At 38.3% G+C, this 21,081-nt stretch overlaps 1 protein-coding gene across 1 annotated transcript in view; it reads left to right on the top strand.

Annotated features, from left to right (window-relative positions):
• PLCH2 (phospholipase C eta 2) overlaps nucleotides 1–21,081 on the top strand; it is a 121,937-nt gene that overhangs the window by 88,898 nt on the left and 11,958 nt on the right. Inside the window, exons 12-25 of the mRNA XM_080381269.1 lie at nucleotides 1,792–1,995; nucleotides 3,055–3,175; nucleotides 5,114–5,285; nucleotides 5,536–5,643; nucleotides 8,142–8,300; nucleotides 10,305–10,397; nucleotides 10,864–10,964; nucleotides 11,914–12,011; nucleotides 12,831–13,013; nucleotides 13,484–13,591; nucleotides 13,776–13,900; nucleotides 16,815–16,899; nucleotides 17,423–17,569; nucleotides 18,288–18,367. Of these exons, the coding sequence (XP_080237395.1) occupies nucleotides 1,792–1,995; nucleotides 3,055–3,175; nucleotides 5,114–5,285; nucleotides 5,536–5,643; nucleotides 8,142–8,300; nucleotides 10,305–10,397; nucleotides 10,864–10,964; nucleotides 11,914–12,011; nucleotides 12,831–13,013; nucleotides 13,484–13,591; nucleotides 13,776–13,900; nucleotides 16,815–16,899; nucleotides 17,423–17,569; nucleotides 18,288–18,367 (1,784 nt within the window). The remainder of the gene's footprint in view (nucleotides 1–1,791; nucleotides 1,996–3,054; nucleotides 3,176–5,113; nucleotides 5,286–5,535; nucleotides 5,644–8,141; nucleotides 8,301–10,304; nucleotides 10,398–10,863; nucleotides 10,965–11,913; nucleotides 12,012–12,830; nucleotides 13,014–13,483; nucleotides 13,592–13,775; nucleotides 13,901–16,814; nucleotides 16,900–17,422; nucleotides 17,570–18,287; nucleotides 18,368–21,081) is intronic.

Here is a 21,081-nt window from a genome sequence, read left to right as displayed (position 1 = left end):
GTGTGTAAATACTGGAGATCTACCGTACACACTGCCAACAGTATCTTGATTATGTTGTATTTCTTCATCCTAGGGCTGATTGATCCAGTTAGTGTGAACTCCTTATAACAATTTTGATAATATATTTTAACAATTGCTTAAAGTTGCTTAAGCAAACAGTGGCGTTGTTTCAGAGGCTGCCCTAACAGTGGTGTGTGGGATTAATGTTGTAGCAGCTGATTGGTTTGTAGTAAGAAGAAATTATTAACTTGTCAGGAATGATTAGCTCCATGTTTGCTGTCAAATACTGTGCCCTATCAGTTTTTCATGGTATCTGCTCTGACTTGGTTAGTAATTTATTTTTTTTTTAACTTCAGCTGTATTACTTGTTTGCTAGTTGATCATGATATATGCTTCAAGAGACTCAAATATTAGGCTAGACTGATGTTCCCTAGCACTGTTTCCTAGTGTATTGTTTGGAAAGTCTTGGCTGCTATTTGTATTTATCATCTCTTTTCCTTTAATAAAACTTCCATCAACACAAAATGTAAAGCCTATAAGAACCATCATAATGGTGACAATTTATCTTAAATTCTATTCAAGCTCAATTTTTCTGTGTTCTATAGACCAATATTCTGAGACTGATTTTGAGAACTGGAGTTATTTTGCCTTGTGTAGCTTTAGTGAAACAAAGCACCAGAAACAAAGACCAGCAACAGTCACAGAAAGTGCATTAAGACCTTTAGAAGTTTGGCAGTATTTTTATAGAGGCACTGTTTTATTTATGGAATAATAAGTGAAATGGCAGAATTAAAAGTCTTGAAGTAGAGACCTTTTGAATAAAGGCATCATTGCTGTCAGCAGCTGTTAAAGCCAGGATGTGGATGGAAATCTTAGTCTTTCATCCATGCTGAATGAAAAGAATTTTGAGGGGACGAGATGGAAGTTACAGTTTTTAATGTTAGTCTGCCTTGTGAATGTGTCTGTATATGTGCACAAATGTATACTGGTGATCTGAGAGCAGAAAGTTCATACACAGATAAAAGATACAACTTGCTAAAACTTTGCTTCTGAGCAAGAGTGATGATTGCAATACAGAAACTGTCTGCATGATTTGAAAGCATCCCATTACTTTGGAAAATGTATTCTTCTGGTAGCATCACTGAAAGTACTACAGATAATTGATTTTTTTGGTGTCAAACCTGGAGTGAACTTCAGTCACATAAAGTGACAGTAATGCAGTACTGCAGGTCTCTCCCATCCACAAGTATGCTTGCACATGCGAGGTCATATCAAAATTAGAGACTGTTGCTTGTACAAGCTAATGCGTGTTGATGTTCTTCTGGTATTTTCAGGAGAAATAGAGGAGAGTATCTCCCTTGCTTCAAACTGTTGGGTCACTAGGAACTGTCTCTAGGCAGTACAATACTGTATATCTTTCAACTCATTTCACTGAGGAGCAATGCCAGGATATTACCACAGATCTCTGGAGGTTTTTATGTGCCATGCGACCAACATAGTCTTTTGACAGAGATTATAAGCTTAAAATGTCAGGTTTGATTTGAACAGATATTTTTTTCAGGAAAGACAGAGCAGGAAGACATACAAAGCAGCAAGAAATTTCTTGAAAGTCATAATCACAATTGGTCATTGAGACAGTTGGGATGCAGTGGTGCTGTTTATTTATTTATCTTTCTTATATGTTCATGAATGTGTTAGTGAATGTAGGGATGCATTTTTAGGCTGATTTTAGGAAGGCTACAGCAACAAAAAGGACAGAACTGTATTATTTATAGTATTGTTTGTTTACAGGTTTCACCAATTACATGCGGAGTCCATCAGGGGACATATTCAACCCAGAACACTACCAAGTGAATCAGGACATGAGTTATCCTTTGAGTCACTATTTCATTACCTCTTCACATAATACCTACCTCATGGGAGATCAGCTGATGTCCCAGTCTAGGGTGGACATGTATGCATGGGTGCTACAATCTGGCTGTCGGTGCGTAGAAGGTAAAGATCAAACAGGAACCGTCAGTAGGCTCCGTAGTTTTGTTTCTCCTCTGTAAAGGAAGACTCATGACTTCTGCAGAAGACATGGTAATTGGGTAGAGGAAAAAGCCTAGTAAAACGGTGTCTTCCCTTCATAAAGAACAGCAAAATAATATTGCTGTATAATGGACAAATTTTCTTGAACATGGAAGTAAGGCAGGCATTTGAAGAGTAGTGTTGTTGGTACTGAAGAAAAAAATTGTAAAACTATTTTTGTAGAGAGGATACTAACATTCAGTAGAATGAATGTTGTATCTACTTTCTAGCCAAGTGTATGGCAACCAAACTGGCAAATGTGCTACACGTAAGAGGAAAGCTGATATTTCTGATAGGGGGAGTAGGGTTCTGTTATGTGAAATGTTGACTGTCTCTGCAGTGACCAGGAAGTCCTTATGTGAAGTCCCTTCTGATGTTTGTAGTGCCTTTCTGAGACACTACCTGTTTTGTAATCTTCCTTAATATCCTGACCATCAACATGTTTTCACGATTTTCCAGAAGGTCAATATTAGTTTGCTCAGGTTAGATTGTGGACATGCCAATGGACCCTTCAGAAGAATAATGCATTTCATGTATGTGAACGTTCATGTGCGTTCAATTATAAGGTTAGGCAAATTCCAAGGTCTAGAGCTGTCTAGGTCTTGGCTTTGCTTGTAGTGTGAGAAAGCTGAGGTTCTCTGCTTTCAAGTTCAGCAGTAGCATAATGAAAGTAGTACCATGCTCCTGTCACGATACTCCTCAGCACTCGTTAAAAGGACATCTTTTTTGGTTGGGGCTTTCTCAAACAATGGGAACAGTCATCTGTACACAGTGGGATGTCAAGGCCAGGATGTTTCTGCAGAGGAAGGATGTTCAGCACTGTGAGGAGGGAGGTAGAGGTGAAGGGTGGGAATGAACCTGTACCTGCTTTGCTGGGTCATGGCTGGCTGGGTTGCTGAGGGAGTTGCAGGGCTTCATAGTCTTCCACAGATGGTGGCCCCAGGTGGTACTTGTCTGATGGGTGTCATTGTTTCTGTTCTACAGTTGACTGCTGGGATGGGCCAGACGGTGAACCAATTGTCCACCATGGATACACTTTGACTTCCAAAATTCTCTTCAAAGATGTGATTGAAACTATCAACAAATATGCCTTCATCAAGAATGAGTACGTATACAGTCTGCCAACTTTTGAGTCTCAGGGCTATAAACTGGGGTGTTCCCTGCCATCCTCATGAAGGCACTTAAGTGAAAATCTAACCTGTTCCTGCATATGCCAGACGAATTTGGAGTTGTTTTCTGTGGGGACAAAGCCTTCAGAAAGAAAAAACAAGGCCGAACTGACTGAGCAGGGGCACTCTGCACACAGTTGTGGGGCTGTCTCTATCCCATTTGTAGAAGATCAGAGGATCAACATGTTTTGACAGTGACTGTTTTTAGTGAATGGCGAGCAGTTTCACCACGTGTCCCGCTCCCTCTGGATGTCTGTGTACTCCAGTGATGCCAAAGTTACACTTGGTTGCTCCAGGGGCAGGAAGCAAGTCAGGCAGCAAAAGAATACACAGAGACAGTAGCTCAATTGTTCAGGAGAAAGAGTTTATTTTCCCTACCTGTACATAGCTCAGGAAAACAGAGAATTATACAGTGGGAAGTTTCATATACCTTGGCAGTACATTCCTCCTCCTGAGAGTCAAAATGTATGTGTCAACGTATTATTTTTTAAGATAAATTAATATATCTCTGTAAAAATTTTCCAGTAGCTTCTCCAAAGCAGTCATCTGCCTTCGTTAATAGAGCTAAACTTGCACTGAAATTTCAGCCCAGGTAAGCTTACTGTGAGCCTGACATTTTTTGAATTTACCTGAAGACATGGTAAAAAAATTAAAGGAAATCTGGCCAGCAGAATATATGGCAATGCTTATGAAACTGTTGCAATTCTTAAAAGCTTCACAGAAAGGTTAACTGGGAACATGTTACAACTTATTTGGGGTGGTTTTTTTTCCTGCTGGGTGTCGATGCTCAGTCAGAGTTCGGTACTGAACAAAGCATATTTTAGATTTGCAGGGGCTTTCTTTCCCAGGATAGGCTGAGGCATAGCTGTCGGTAGGCTGCAAATTCAGCTAAGGAGCTAGCTTCAGGCAAAGCCAGGAATTTAACTGTAGTCATCAGCTTGGAAAGCTTTGTCCTGCAGGCATTGTCTGGCTGAAAGCCTCATTTTTCCTAATGAGGAGCTAATGAGGGCCAGATGTCAGGATTGACATCTTTTTATTCATAACTGGGTGTTAATTAATGAATCCCTTATATTTCAGCTGTACAAAACTGCACCGTATACTGGCTTTTGTGCTTATCCTAAAAGTGCATCATCTCGAAACAGAAATCCATCCTCAGTGTGCTTTTATATGGCACAGACCATACTGGAATCGATGTTTCACAAATCTTACCTTGATGCCTTTCAAGCCACCAGGCATTGTGATTTCTTGGCCTCGGCCTGGAGAATCAATATTAAATGACAACAATAAAACTAAATCTAGAAATAATACTTACTGTCTTTGTAGAAGAGACTTTATCTGCAGGCTTGTTAGTTTGACACTGCTCTGTTACTAGCTAGAAAAGTTTTCCTGGAATAGCTAACACAAGTTTATCACTTGGCTGTTGGAATTGGGAAGGTAAAAACAAAGCCCCTTTGGGGATCTTTTCAGTTCTTGGTACCTTCATTACTTTCCCTCTCAGAGTATAAAAGGGCTGAAGCACAGAAGGGAAAGGAAGTTTTAAGTTTTCCTTATGGATGGCTTGCTAGGATCTCTGTGTTAGGAAGTGGAGGTCAGGACTGGGTAGTGTAGAAAGTCGGAAAGTGTGCTCTGGAAGAAAATGCATAAATCAGATTGCAGAATTTTAATTATTCTGTTGCAGTCAAAAAATCAACCATTCAGTCTGGAGTAAGTAGTGGGATATCAATCCCATGCCCACACTGATTTATCTAACCCCTGTGGATTTCATTGGTGGTGATGTCTGTTACAGGAATGGCTGAGACAGTAATAACCCTTATTCTTTTAATGCTATAAAAGCTAAATTTGCAGTTGATGATACTTGCTTATGTCTCTGCCAGGTACCCTGTCATCTTGTCAATTGAGAACCATTGCAGTGTCATTCAGCAGAAGAAGATGGCTCAGTACCTTACAGAAATCCTGGGAGACAAACTGGATCTGTCTTCTGTGCACAATGATGATTCTACCAAGCTCCCTTCACCAGCAAGTCTTAAAGGAAAGATACTGGTTAAGGTAAAAACCTGCTTCATCTGTTCTATCCATCTTTTTGTTTGTAATGATGATGATTTCTGCGTGGTTATTGCTTCTACCCTAACTTAAATAATTTTACAGAAAGTCTTTAAGAACCTAAACAAGGATGATTGCCTTCTCAATCAACAAGAACCTGTTGCACAGTTTGATTAATTTTTCTTTTATTTTTTTTCAGATGTATAATAGCAATAGCTGCATGGTAAGCTGCCTGTGTAATCATTTTATCTTCTAGGGGAAGAAACTTCCAGCCAACATCAGTGACGATGCAGAGGAAGGTGAAGTTTCTGATGAGGACAGTGCTGATGAGATTGATGATGACTGTAAACTGATGAACGGAGATGTAAGTTATGTGTCCGTTTGAATGTAAATATATGTTAAGTTTTCCCATCCCAGTGAGAAAAAACCTTATATGAATTCTCCGGATTGTGAATGTGGTCAAATCTTTGCGGTTTGTCACAAGTCTTCTAGGTTCTAAACCTTCATGGGGATAGATTTGACAAAAGTGCATGCTAAGCAGCACCAGTTCTAGTGGTTGTGTTTCAAGTTTGGAGGTTTGTGTCTTTTAATATTTTAAATAGTGGTATCTCATGATTCTTTATTGCATTGTAGTGTTCTTCCCCTCAAATGCAAAAAAAGAAAAGAAAAAATCTGCTTATGTCAAATTGTGGTCGTTACCGAGCTTCCCTTTGGATTGCTGAATGCTGGGTTTAGTTGATTTTTACTGTAAGGTGATGTTAAAAAAGGGAGAATATTTTAATCTCCACTTGCTTCAGTCTGAAAATCCCTTATTTCTTTATCCTTTTTAAAAGCTAATTTTTTTGTCACTTTAATCTTCTGGCAACTGACATTGCATCTTATAGAAACACTGTAAAATACACAGCAAAGCTATTTAATAACATAAACTAGCTTGCCTTGGAGAGAGATTGCATTTTCAATCCTGTCTCCCTCAGGCTATTTCCTCATTTTGTGTTATGGATTTGATCCTTTTCATCTAAGACCAAAAGAGACAGTTCTTTATGAATAAGTCTACCAAAGGGAAAAAGAATTCCTTTGGGTTTTTTAAATTATTGTGTTATAGCTTATCACTTTTCAGTATTTTAAAGCTGAGATCTGTGATGTTTTAATACTTCATGGGTTTTAGACACTTTCTTGTTAAATTATGCAGCTGTTCAAAGCCAGTGTTCATACAGTTGAGTCCAGCAGGCTCTCCACCTGTGTAAGGTCAGACCTGGTATCAAGGCATAACCCTTTACAACAGGGAGAAAATGAGTTGAAAGCCAAACTGAAAGCTTTTACAACCCACTTAAGGGCTACCTATGAAGGTTACCATACAGGGAAAGTACAACTATGCAAACTGAATAAAATGAGAATTGGACATTTGTTGAAACGACACTGTGATCCATGAAGTTCACTCGGCTTGTTTTCCCGTGTTTTCAAGTTCTTTTGCCTGTGTCCCAGGTATGGCAGACTGTTTCCAATATCCAAAGGGAAAAAGACAGGTGATTTGACAGCTCTGCTGAAATCAGAGGCACTGTGTTACTTAAGATCCTGATTTTCCAAGTTTTCCAGAAAATTTCTAGACTTAAAGATGGTTTGTTTTGAGAGGATCCTAGTCCAGATACTTGAACAAGCAGAAATGTTAGCAGGTCTCATTGCTAGAAATTACTTTGCCATGATTCTTTTCAACTTAGCCCACACATATGCTATTTATAAAGAGATGTCAAATAATGTTTTTCTTCCATTAAATAGATCGAGAAATTAATGCTAATAAGAAAAGTGTCATCTTTCATAACAAAATTAGGTAATAACATGTTATGGCTGGGTGTAACATTCTCACTAAAGGCTCAGTAGACATTACTTTGCTGACCTTGTTGTCTTTGTTACGAACAGTTCACTTTGCTGTGAGGTTTACGGATGCTTTAAATCCAGATTTGTTACATTTTGCTTGCTTTCTAAGCCAAATTTTGAAGAGCTCAGGAGATCATAGCTTGTTTCACGACAAATTTAACTGGGAATTCTTAAGGCCTACTGAGAAAATACAATCTGTCACTCTTAAAAGACCTGGGATTATGGGTTTATGCCTCATGGATGAAAAACAAAACTGGATTTCTCTTTTTGTTTCCCCCACATGGGCTATGATGTACATGGAAGGAAGGAACAGGAGCTGTTTTACATTTTGCCCTTGAACTGCTGAAATCAAGATTCCCAAGCTTCTCCCATTCCACCCAGTAGAATCTTGCATCTATGGTAGCTGCAGAGTCAACCTTGACATAGCATGGGAATGCTGCTCATCAGCCCCAATGTGTGACAGAGATGCTGTATACTCAGTTTCCAGATATGTACCTATTACTATTAAATTTTTGTGTAGAATGGCTTATTGGACAGCACAATGGAGTAGATCAGATTTTTTACTAAATATGTACTGCAAAACATAGCATATGCTAATCCAGTTCAGTATGAGGAGTCATCAGCAATATCTATGTTAGCACATCCTTGGCTTGTGAAAGATACTGCATCTGAATAGCTCTGCTAACGGTCAGTCTTGGTTTAATTAGAACTGCTGTAATTAGTTTGACTCTCCCATCACTTCAGACAACCTGTTTACACTGTAGATCTAACAGCTCAGCTACTTCAGGGCCTCATATGCTTCCATATCTTAAAGTCTGAAACCGAGCTGCAGGTAACTACTTCACATTATGCAAATGAACAACCTTTTTTATTATTATTATTTTTTACTTCTTCTTCTTCTTGCATATAACATTTTAATTTCCAATAATCCTGGCTGGAATTACGAAGACTTTTTCATCACTACCTAGTTTAATGATTCTGTTTTGCTAGGCATCTGCTAATAGGAAAAGAGTGGAGAATATAGCAAAGAAGAAACTTGACTCACTGATAAAAGAATCCAAGATCCGTGACTGTGAAGATCCAAACAATTTTGCAGTTACTGCTCTACCATCATCAGGAAAGGCTGGTCTAAAATCAGATAGTAAGAAGGTGAGCACGTTTGATTGTACTTCACTTACACACACACACATATTCCCCCACCCCAGTCCCAACCTGGTTGTTGTTTTGTTTGTCTCTGTAGCTAAATAATACTAGCATTTCATAGCAATAATGCTTGTTCTTTCAAAGGTGAATGTCTAAAGTTGGGCTTTTAAATCTGTTTTGAGACTCCCCTATAAATATAGCTCAATTTGCCTGAGGTGTCTGCAGCCATCATAGTACTAATGAAGCTAAAGAATACTCAGCACTTCCCTTAAAACAAGTAGCGAGACACACAATGAATTTTGTGGAGTTTATTTGCCCTGTCTCCTGTCCAGGTTAACCAGGATAAAACAACTCAAGAAAAGCCAGATACCAGAATACTCACCCGGGAGGTCGCAGATCCAGGTTCATGTCCCCAGTCAGACTTAGGTGGAACTGAGATTTTGAAGCTATGTTTTCCATTCTTGGATGACTGCCCCGACTACTTATTTGGCTAATTCAACATATAAGCAACCACATTCCCTTCTTCTGTAATGTTTTCTGTAACATTTTGTCATGACATCTTATTAATATCTCATGTTGCTTATATAAAAGCTATATTATAAGGAAGAGTACTTTTTGCATTTGTGTCTATTTAGTAGAAGCTTCTTTTTATTTTGCTGATAATTAGATTTCATTTTTAGCTAGTTTTATGCTTGATGCAGAGGGATAGCCTGCTATTGCAGATGATTAATGAAATATGGCAGCCCTTCAAAATATAAACTGAAATGCTAGCCACCTCTTTCTCCAAGGTCTAATGACTTTCTCTAGTGACTTCAGAGAAAGAGGTGTTTAGCATTTCCATTTATTGTGTTTTATTAGCTTACTGAATAAATCCTACACTATCGACTTCAGATTCACAGCTGAATTCATTCACTTAATGATGATGCCAGGTGAACATCGCAGTCAGATATGCAAAGGTTCTTTTTCTTGCCCACACAGCGATTGGAGCATGAAATGTACACATGAAACGACTTCAACAGAAAGATTTTTCTTTTCCATTATAAAAAGTGCATATCAAAGTTGGGATTTTTTCCCTCAGTTCTCTATGTTCTATGCATTTACATTTGTATTTTAATTTTGTAATAGTTCTTACTTGTAAAAATGTACTCAGCCCACAGACTACACTTTGTGAAGTTGAACCATTTACATTTTAGAATTTGTAATAAGCCACAATAAGCTTAGAAAGATTGTTGCCTGCAAATTAAAAGCATTGGAGATCTGCCAGTAATAAACAGGTACACTAACTAAGGATTAAAGCTAGAGGAGAGCTAAAAATCAGCTTCCCAAAACTTTCTGTGCTATGAGTTTTGTATGTACTTTTAAATCTAATGATTTACATGATATATCAGTTATTCTTGTAAGATCAACTACAAGGCCAACACTTCAAGAATCCTTTTGCATAGGTGTTAACCAGAATAGTCTTTGTTTTATTAGTCTAGGAACCAATGAAACTGTAAGGTCATATTAAAAACCAGGGGTACCAATGAAGTATATAGATTTTTAGGGATTATGAGAGTTTTCTTTCTTACCATAGAGTAGCCTAGTAAAACTGTGTAATTGGCAGAAATAAGTCCTGTTAAACTATGCATTTCAAATATTAAGCTGCAAACTGGTCTGGTGTCAAGGAATGTATGTGGTATGAGGGCATTCAAACTTTGCCTGGATGAAAACAAAATTGAGGTTAGGTATTTGTGTGATTTTTGTCTGCTCTGAAAGGTCCCATGGACAAAAATTATGGCAGTTACTGCCAGGATACAAGATGTTTTGTATTCAGCTTGTGTATAAAAAAAAACCAAAGTCTGCACTGGTCTGGTCCAGTTCTGTTGACACTTTAGGGAGAATTGCTTCCCAAACTATTTCTGATGATGTTTAAATATGCTGTCTGTAGCACTCTATTTGGTCTGCTACATTATTTTTTGTTTATACATTATATTTTTTGTTTATACATTATATTTTGTTTGGTTGCTTTAGAATAAACTTGAGGATGACATGGAATCTGGGGAAGACTTCAGTACCAGTAAAAGGCACGGCCGGTCATTGATGGGCAGCTTTTCTAAACGCAAGGTGAGTCACTCGATAGATGAGGTCTGCACTAGATATTGTATTCTTGTATAGTTTTTTTTCTTTGCACACAGTGGTGGAGAGGGATATCATAATAACATTATCTGGCAGAGGCTTGCTATCAGACTGTTCGCTGAATAGATAAGCTGGATAACTGGTTAGAACTGTGCATAAGAGTTTCAATTTACACCAGTGTCTGAAAGTGTCCAAGATCTAATCTGAAAAACATAAAATGTCATTTGTACCTTTTATCTGAGGCTTTGTGATTCCTTTATAAAAAGGCTCTGACATTGGGCTGAGTCTTCCCCATGTGCATGCAGTATCCTTCTGCAGCACTATTACAAGAGCTGTCATTTCCCATTTTCTGTAAGTAACATACCCATTGGCATAAAAAAGCAGAATTGTATCCAGCTGCTCAAATGTTGATCAGATAGTCATGATATTATTGTTTTATTTCCTTGTGGCACAGAAAAAAGGAAGCAAATTGAAAAAGGCAACAAGTCTGGAAGAGGGTGAAGATGATTCGGATTCTCAAGGAAATTTAGCCAGGAGCTCTGTGCATTGCAGCAGGTTTGTTAACAAGTGATTTGGCAATTTTGTTTCTAAAAAGATTCCTACATAAATGTACCCAATAAACAGATATTCTTCAGGTCTGGAAGCCGATTTGTTGAAGTCTGCAGGCACGTGACAGGAATCAGATAAGGGTAGATCTGATGTTTGCTATGGGATCATCAGAATGAGCTCTTGGTGCCATTCAGACTAATTAGCAAAGTACAGTGGACCTTGTATGTGTTTTTAGTTCTTACCATCTCATCCAGCTGACATACAGGCCATTTGAGTGGTGGCCCAGTGAATCCATTCAGGTGGATTTGCAGTGTATCCAGTCTCCAGCTGATTCTGTGTATTGTTTCATAATTTTTCAAATGAAGTTGTGTCAACATTCAGGTGATGAGTTTGATTTTTCTTTTGAAATTTTCTCTTCAAAAATCCTGACATCAAAGATCCTTTGCAGAATGGTTGCTTAAGCTTCAAGCTTCAAAAGTAAGAAATCAGATCAAGCTGTTCTCTAGGACAATACGGAGCTTGCTTTGGGAAGTTAGTAGATGTGCTGTTAGTCATAACCTGAAACAAATTAGGAGGATCAGAGAATTATTTTTTTAGTATTTCTTTGGGATTTAAAAAGGTTTTTTGTTAGCACTTGACTTGAGAAGTAAATATATATGTGAACAGATATTCCACTCTTTAGTCAAAGCAATTTAGAGTCTTCCCCACCAGATCTTAGTAGGCGAATACTTACGTCTGCCGTTAATATGTAAGAACAGGACTTTCTTGTCCTGTACACTTTCATGCCGTTGGTTCCACAACCTCTGTGCTTTGACAATGAAACTCTTTGTGGTATAAAACTATTAAGTACCTCCTTGGTAGAAGAAAACCTTACGTTTATTCATTCTTATTTATTTAAAATATGAAAGATAAACTTTACCCCTTAATAGGAAATGATTTTGTTTAATCTTTCTAGGATAAACCGACAGAAGAAAACAATGAAGCTGTCCAGAGCACTCTCTGACCTGGTGAAATACACAAAGTCTGTTGGCATTCATGATGTTGAAACTGAAAGTAGGTTGAACTAAGTCTGCTGAAAATAATTGCTATACAAAGAAATAAAAAAGTTTATGTTCTGGCACATCTTCTTATTAAAAGCTGGTTTTCTATTTGATTCTCCCACACTGTGCAAAGATTTTAACAGAAGAGCTGCACACAGTAAAACTGTACTATTTTGTAGTAGTTAATCACTTGCCATTCTGAATCCACAAAGTGAGTCTAGAGTTGTGTGACAGCTTCCGTATAGGAGAAAAAGTCATTACAGGTAGTAAGTGGTACACATGTAGTCTCCACTAGTTTGTATAAAAGCTACTACACAACACTTGTGTCCTGGGAAGTAACAGAGGACTTAGGTAATGCTTTTGGGCAGAGTGGTCTGAAGAGCATTTAAAACTTAAAGTTTAGATTTTTAAGTCAAATCTGATGAAATATCAGCATTAAATTTCTGGAATATTTCAGTCCCCTTTCTAAGTTTTCTACATCTTACTTTGACAGGAATCAAGTTTTAGTTGAATGTCAGAAAGAGTGAATTACTTGCCAGGATACATACTTTCCTCGACCAAATTAAAAAAATCTCAGAGAATTTTTTTTAAGCTTAATGAAGATTCAGGTCATTCATTATATTGAGCTTCATCTTCCCCACCATAACTTCTCCAATAAGCGGCATGATTTTGCTGTAATGTAAGAAAAGCATAGTTCCCTCTGAGTGGGTTGTACGCAAATGATGCTTGATAGTTATAAGGAACTAGTGCAATGCAGTTTCGAATGCTTTATCTAGATTATTAATAAATAAATAAGGAGATTACCTCTAATCTCCTGTCTTCTTTGTTGTAGTCTCTTCCAGCTGGCAGGTTTCATCATTCAGTGAAACAAAAGCCCACCAGATACTGCAGCAAAAGCCAGCACAGTATCTACGTTTCAACCAGCACCAGTTATCCCGCATCTACCCATCATCTTACCGTGTGGACTCTAGCAACTACAATCCTCAGCCATTCTGGAATGCTGGCTGCCAACTTGGTGAGCAGAAAGAAACTTGTTTATTTTTGTTTTATTTTGGGAGGGATGTTTTAACTGAAGCTCTGGAATCATCCCTTAAAATACTCTTTAAGTTCTCTGCTCGTCCAACTTTACTGACAGTTGAGTCCTCATTGTTGCTGTCTATGTGTTACCTAGACAGATTAATTGAAATGTGTGTCTTGCCTCAAACATGCTTCTTGCATGCAAGTAATTGTCTGATAAATGGAAATAAATGAACTTCTCAAATGCAAGAGGACTTCAGAGTTCAGACTTTTTTGGAGAGCTTCTCCTTCTGAGGCTTTGATGTGCGTTATACAAGAAAATTCTTTTTCATAAAACATTTTGAGTTTTTGCATCCAAGAAGTCAAATGTGAAAATGTATTTAGTTGTCCTTCCTGTAAGTTGGTTCTACAAACAAGAATGTTGTTAAAGTATTCAGTAAGTAATAGCACTTTTTTTTTTTTAAATAGTTGCACTAAACTACCAGTCAGAGGGGAGAATGCTGCAACTGAACCGGGCCAAATTTAGTGCCAATGGGAATTGTGGCTATGTCCTCAAACCAAACTGTATGTGTCAAGGTAAGAAAAAGGACCAAAATAAGTGGATCGCTTACTGCATGAGGAGAGTGGGTGTGGATCCTTATTATAGTTTATTTAAAATGCTTTTCTGATACTAAAAGCAAATGAGCAAGGAGGTATCTGTAACTAAAGTAATCCCCAAAATTGGACTTATTTCACATTATGTGACTTCTCATTCTTACAGGTGTCTTTAATCCAAATTCTGAAGACCCACTGCCTGGTCAATTGAAGAAACAGCTGGTTCTAAGAATTATTAGTGGCCAACAACTCCCAAAACCACGTGATTCCATGTTGGGAGACAGAGGAGAGGTATGGGACAATCGGTGATTGTTCTTGTGTGTTCCACAAGGTTTATTGCCATCTTGCCTGGGCTAAGGATGAGGATTTAACTTCCTGCAGTTATCTGTCAGGAGACATAGAACATGAATAAATGTGGTCATTAGCATTCTAGATCTTAAGGTAGTTTCCTTCACTTCTAAGCATCGCAGAGGTGGTTTGATGTTTTTCCTCCAATTGTCAATACAGTGCCTTCAGGAGAAGCAAAAAGGGGCCAATAAACTCATCATGATGAGTTTCTACTCACCATAGTCCTCTAAACGTCCTCATTCCCCCAAAACACCCATGCAAGTATAACTAAGTCTGTCTGTCTCTTAAAAAATAAATGTAGAAAACTGCTGAGCTAGTCAGGCGAGGCAAGCAGAGTTACTTGGGAGCCCTTCCCTCTGCTCGCCTGAATCTGCTCCCGTCCTCCATTTAGCAGCAGCATTATTACATGTTTTCTTTTCTGTCCTTCATTTTGGCTTCTGTTGTGTAATTTTTATTTTTTATTTTTTGGGGTGCTCCCCAAAACTCCTGGCAGCTTCACTTAATGAAATATCAGACTAAAAGGAACCATATTTGTAACCTCTTAGCAACTTTAAAAAGAGGTTTTCTTCTTGATGCTGTTTGTTGGTGTCACAATCATCCACTTGACTTTATTAAATATTGGTCTTTAATGAATGCTAGGATGTTTGGTTAGAATTAAAATTTCCTTTTAGCCACCTGCAATTAGTATCAAACCTCTCAAACAAGTTCTTACATGCTTGAATTTTATATGAATGTTGGGGTTGGCTTCTAAGTGCTCTTTCTCCACATAAGTTTTTAGGTGATTACATCAAACCAGGTAAAACTCCCTATAAAACAAACACAGTAGGGTCAGACTGAAGGTTTAGAGAACCTACCTGTGTTTTAATTAATTTACATTTCTCTCTTTATTTCTATTTTTATTAATATTGCATATGCAACAGCATGGATTTAGTCCTAATTCAGATTGCACTCATATTTCAGAACATGAAGAATAACCTGTTGGAATTGCATTTTGCCTTGAACAGTAGGGGAATTAGCTCATGCAGAACATAATCTTGGAAGAGAACTACCTGAGCCCATGAATCCAGTTCCCTACAACTGTTAGCAGTCAAGTTTTGAGTGATTACTCTAGAAGTGCCTGCAAAACGTATGAACTTACTCCCTGTGTCAGGAGCCAACAATACATAGGAAAGTTAACACTGTTGAGATAAAATGCCCAAATAATCTTAAGAAACAATCTGCACTCAGTCTGTCCAGATAGCAAACTGGCAGTTAGTTTAACCTTGAGTAAGAGTTTAACCTCCTGCCAAGCACTTGTGGGCTGGCTCATCCTACCCAATTTTCTGTGCTCCCTGATGTGATTGCTGTCAGTGCCTGAGCTAAGTCAGTTATCTACACTAAGTAAGCCTACCCTCAGAAATAAAAGACCTGTTGAAAGCTACAGTAACTTAGGCGGTGTTTAAAATCCCATGTTTCCTTTGCGTATAATTGCACCAGAGAAAATCAGACCTTTAATGTGGTGACCGCTCTGTGTTATGAAAAAGATTTTGTAGGATAGAGCTAGGCAAACAAAGAAAGATGTTTGAGAAATACATTCTGTAGTCTTCCTGCTGACAATGAGATGTCTTTCAAAGAGTAACAAAAAGCAGATGTAACACATCCGATTTTCCTTTAGTGGTAAAGTATTCTATAGGGACATTGGCACCAGGAACATTTGTGTTCTAAGCATCAAAAAGATTCTTCATTCTTTCTGAGATTACACTGGCTAGTTACATTCCTGTTACCTGAAAGCAGAAACAACTCCAAAAATGTAGGAGTTGATTATAGGTGCTCTTGTCTTCAGTATTACTTCCTGGGCGATGGATGGTGGACTTGAGTATCAGATTGCTGTTTCAAATGACATATAATTGAATGTCATTTGAATTCAGTGACAGCACAGAATTCTATGAGAGCCACATCACAGCATGGAACACAGAGTAACCTTTTAAAGCTACCTGCTTTTTCCCACTCCTTGTCAATAGGGACAGAGGTGTCACCCTGAGACTCAACTCAATCAAACCTGTCATCCTTTCAGAAAACACAAAATATACACTAATTAAAAACTGTAGAGGTTCAGGCTGGTTACAGGAACATCTCTGTGGCTGTAGAATATAAAGACCCTGTGCCAGGATGGTGGTCCTGTGTGATCCCCGGAATGTCCTTCCCACTGTTGCCTTCAGGGAACTTGTAATTCAGGTAATTCAGTTAAGGCTCACATTTAATTAAAAGAGGTCTCAAGAGAGTCAAAGGCTGCCTAGTCTTAGGTAATTACAGCAACCTTCTGCATTAGCTGCTCTGGTGTTTTGAAGCTTACGTTCTAAGCAGACTTTCCTCCAGAAATGGAAGGTAGTAACAGATGTTTGCCAACTGGCCAGAGGTAGAACTCATATCTCACATTTTTTTTGACCATTGCCTTGTCCATTGTGCCGTGATGACACTGAGGCTTTTGACAGGTGATTCTGGTTGGGATTTTTTTAATGTTGCTGCTTTAGAACATATTTATCATAATGTCTGTTTTGAATGTATTTTAAAGCTTTTACTCAAATATACACTAAATTAGAAAACATTCATATGCAGACCAGTGTTTAAAGTTCATTTTACAATAGAGAAATAGAATAGAAAGATGAAGACAAAGAATCACAAATGCATACAACATGATTATTCTAAATTACGCTTTTAGATGATTTAGCCAGAGATCTCTTATCAGCACCACTACAGAAAATCTCAGAACCAAAACCAATAAAGACAATAATGTACAATGCCTGCACTGTAAAAGCCATGCGCTTGAATTTCATCTTTGTCACTCTTTCTTTTCAATATGTTACTTTTTGTTTTCCAGATCATAGATCCATTTGTTGAAGTAGAAGTTATAGGCTTACCTGTTGATTGCTTCAAAGAACAAACTAGAGTAGTTGATGATAATGGTAAGATTATATGGGGTTTAGGGTTTTTTTTATGGCTGAAACCTCCTCTTTCGAGCAACTTGTGTTCATAAAGGTATGAGTAGATGAAATTTGATACCTATTATCACAAAGCACTGAAAAATTGATTTAAGCATTCCTGATGTTAATTAGACTTGGGTCTTAAATTGTTCAATTGAGTTGGTATAATGTTGTGAAGATCTTTGTGTAAAACAAATTGTTTGTCTGACTTCTCATTGTGTATGAGAGAAGGGTATTTTGAGCTTGCTGTGGTCAAAGGAAAGTCAGATTGTCCAAACACCTGCTGAAATCAGGGCAGAAGTTAAGATCCAACTGTTTATTGCAAATTCTTGTGCTGTTGTGTCTCCTGCTGGAGTGAATGAAGTACTGGATTTTTGAAGAACAGTGATTAAACTATTAGGAAAACTAGAATGACATTGCTGTTTATGCTTTCCTTATGTGGAATATGTCTTTATTCTTGCATTTTGTGAATGAAATATCTAAAAGACGATTCCTTCATTCCAAGGTTTTAACCCAATGTGGGAGGAAACGTTGGTGTTCACTGTACACATGCCGGAGATCGCACTGATTCGGTTTCTTGTGTGGGATCATGATCCAATTGGGCGTGATTTTATTGGACAGAGAACAATAGCTTTCAGCAGTATGATGCCAGGTAAGACAGAGATGGTGAAATCCCGGTTCAGTTGGCTAGGACGTTTTTTTTTGTGATAACTGAAGCTGCAAGTGCTGGATTAATGTGTGTGCATGTGACTGCTACAGAAGTTTCTAGTTAGAACAAGAGACTGGGAGTCTGGACCCTGAGTTCTCTACCTTGGTCCACTACTAACTTGATGATGAAGACTAAATCAATTAACTCTAAGGAGACTAGATTTTCAAAAAATGGATAAGATTGTTAAGCAGGATGGCTAAATATTGTGGGCTTGGAAAAATACCATAAAGAATGAAATGTGTGTTTAAGATTGAAAACAAACATCCATTCCCAATAAAATGAACTTGGTTGAAATATTTGCAGTGTTAATAATGGACTTTAAGTCCCCAAGAGAGAATGTAGTCAAGTTTAAGTCATGGATTTAAGTCATGGATATTGCTGACAGCAGCAACAACAGACACTGGGGAAAAAAACCCCAACAACAGGACATGACATCTCTATAAAATAAAACAGACAAGAAGAAAGGGCAGTTCATTTGTAAGTGGTGCGACTCTTAGATAACTGAGCATGGCTAGGTGATGCACAAGCCTGGGGTCTTATTGCAGGGAGGAGCTGGGAAAAAATTGATCTACTTATTTCGCTGTTTACAAAAGGAAAGTCTCTAGATACTCTTCACATCATCTGTTTCCACTCCTTGTCAGCTTTGTTCACTCTGTTTCAGGTTACCGACACGTGTACCTGGAGGGTATAGAAGAGGCATCCATCTTCGTTCATGTGGCTATTAATGATATCTGTGGTAAGGTGAGTGCCTTCGGTGTAGTATCATACAGCTTGCATATGTAAATGAGCTGACAGGATTTAGTATCGTGCTAGGGACCCCCCTGGGTGAAGGTCCAAGCTAAGATATCTGTTCAACTGGAGTAAACTTTATCTCTGTGATTGTCACAGTAGCCTGAGATATTTCTGAATATACATGGAGATAAAGGCAAATCATTGGGAAAGTTATAAAAAGAGATTGTTGCAGTGCCTTTTCGAGGGAGCTACAAGGGGAAGGTTATTTCATTGCAGCATGCACACATTTATATCAGCAAGCATGGTTGTGTCCAATACAGTGAGTGCACCTTGGTGAACAAAAGGTTGTACTCCTGAACCATGAGTGCTTGTCTTATTCTATAAAGGCTCTGTCTGCCTGATGCTTTTGCGTTTTAAATTTAATTAAATTCTTAAGCGTTATTTCCTTTGGGATTTTTTCCATAATAACACTTAAAATGCAGAGGAAAGATTATCCTTGTAATAGTTGTTGGGCTTATTTTCACTGCTTATCTGTTACTAAGACTGTGTTTGCTTCCCATAGCAGGAAAAATACAACTAGCTGGGTGCTATATCTAAATTCACATGATAACTCCAAGCTGAAAGGAAAGCCCTAATTTCAAAATTTTCCTAGGTCAGCTGGAAATGAGATAGCTTCTGTCCTCAGAGTACACTGGATTTAGTTCCTTCCATGGTATTAATTTCAATGAAATTCAGGCAGCCGAGTATCTTACAGTGCCCTGAGAATCTCAAAACCAGTTTATATCCACTGGCAGCAATAGGCTCTGATTTCTGCAGCTGTGATATCAGCATCATGTCAGAAGGAGGAGGCATTGAACAGGCTGGGAATCCGGAGTGCCTTTTGTGGGGCTGTTCCTGGAAGGAATAGGAACAATCCTTGAAAACCAAAACAGCTTTTTAAGCTGCTAAATTTTAATCCTTTTTTTTGGTGAGATGAAACAGAGATAAATCCCAGAAAATCTTGGTTTTGTATTTATAGGAAAAAGGGGTGTTTCTGGAAAGAATGTCTCTTTAGGTATTTTACTGCTTTTTTTACTTAACGTCTAATACACATTGTTCCTGCTTTTTTTACTTAATGTCTAATATACAACCTTTAGGCAGGTAAGGCTTCATCCTGACAGGGCTAGGAGTCTTGCCTGAAATCCCCTGTGATGGCATTATGAACCTGTTTGAGTTTAGCTCCATTGAGCAAGAGACTTTAGAATATTTATGTGAAAGAGAGGTGGCTGGTGTTGGTCTTAGCAGGACAGAACAGGTGAGCAGTGTTTAATTTTGGACTGTAAAGCCTGTCACAGATAAAAGGCTAGCACCCAGGGTGTGGTAAAAAGGTCATTTAGTCCCAGGATTCAGGGAAAACTGATGGCATACTGAACATTTCAATGCTAAGATCTTACCTGACTATGTTTTTGGGGTTCAAAGGAACCGTGTAGGACTAAGTCATGCCTGTTTTGACTGTGGGTAGGGATGCAGCTGTCTCAGTAACCTAACCTTAGAGACACTTGCTGGATGCATGCATTGGCTCTGATTCGAACAGCCTTAAATTTTGTCATGAACTTCTTTGGAGTTACTGTGTTCAGATCTATTGCTTTTTATTGATTAGTTCTATCAAACTCTCCATGGTTGTGACAAGAAAGTTAGATAGCTCAGCCTTGGGTGTGAGGCCAATGGGGGCTGAATTGATCTGGTTAGTGACTGTGTCCCTCACCTAGGTCATTTAACAAAAGCAGGTGTCTGTCTGCTGTACGCATCCAGCTGAGAAGGTGACTGTCCTGGCCAGCCCTGCTCATCCTATTTGTATTTTTTTTTTCTGTTCTGTTCTCCATCAAAATGGTGGAGAATAGGCAGATTCTGCTCCTTTTCCCAGTGTTGTGTGCTTCACAATGCTGCAGTTGTTTGTGACTTTCAGGTGATGTCCTCTATGCTGCTGTCTCCCTGCTTTTACAAGGATAGCACGTATTTCAGCATCCTTCACTGGAAGTCAATTTCTGTAGCTTAGTGTATCAGCTGGCAAATGGGATTTTTAAATAAAAGACAGACTGGGTCTGCCTGCCTTAATCACTGATTAGTTAACTTCATCAGCTTTGAAGTCATTGCTCTAGATAGCAGTGTTTCATGAAAGAGCCAGTGTTCGTAGTCTTTGTGAGTGTTTTCAGAGTTTTCACCTCAAACCTTGGGCAATATTGCAAGGCATTATCTGTCTTTTAACCATTTTTTCCCTAGCCCTTCATATTTATTTGCTTTTATTGGCTTCTTCATGAGTAACCAGCTGGTGATAGTTATAATTTGCCGTAGGGCAATACAGAGTCATTTAGGCATGCCCATTTAAACTTTGACAGCTATTTTGAGGACATTAGATTTTCTTGGTAAGTTTTTTCAACAACTGAAAGACCCTTGTGTATCACAGATTCTCCTCCCTGTCCTTAATCCACTAGCTTTCAATCTACTGCACCGATTTGTTTTTTGAGTGCTTCATTGCCTTTTCATGTTGTAAGTCTATTGGACGTCCCTTGTTGGTTCTCATTATCATTACAGTTTCTTTGGATTTGCTGGTGTTAAGGTGCTGGTGCTGTGCACTGATGTGATTAAAGTGCAAGGATTTGGAAGGAAAGCTTGAATGTGTTGGTTTTTATTTATATATGATTCTAAATAAAAACCACTGAAAATATGGAACAAATACTACACAG

This window comes from Falco punctatus (genome assembly GCF_963210335.1).
Source record: "Falco punctatus genome assembly, chromosome: 3".
NCBI lineage: Eukaryota > Metazoa > Chordata > Aves > Falconiformes > Falconidae > Falco > Falco punctatus.
The sequence above is the reverse complement of the archived record's forward strand: the minus strand, read 5'-3'. Positions and strand labels throughout refer to the sequence as shown.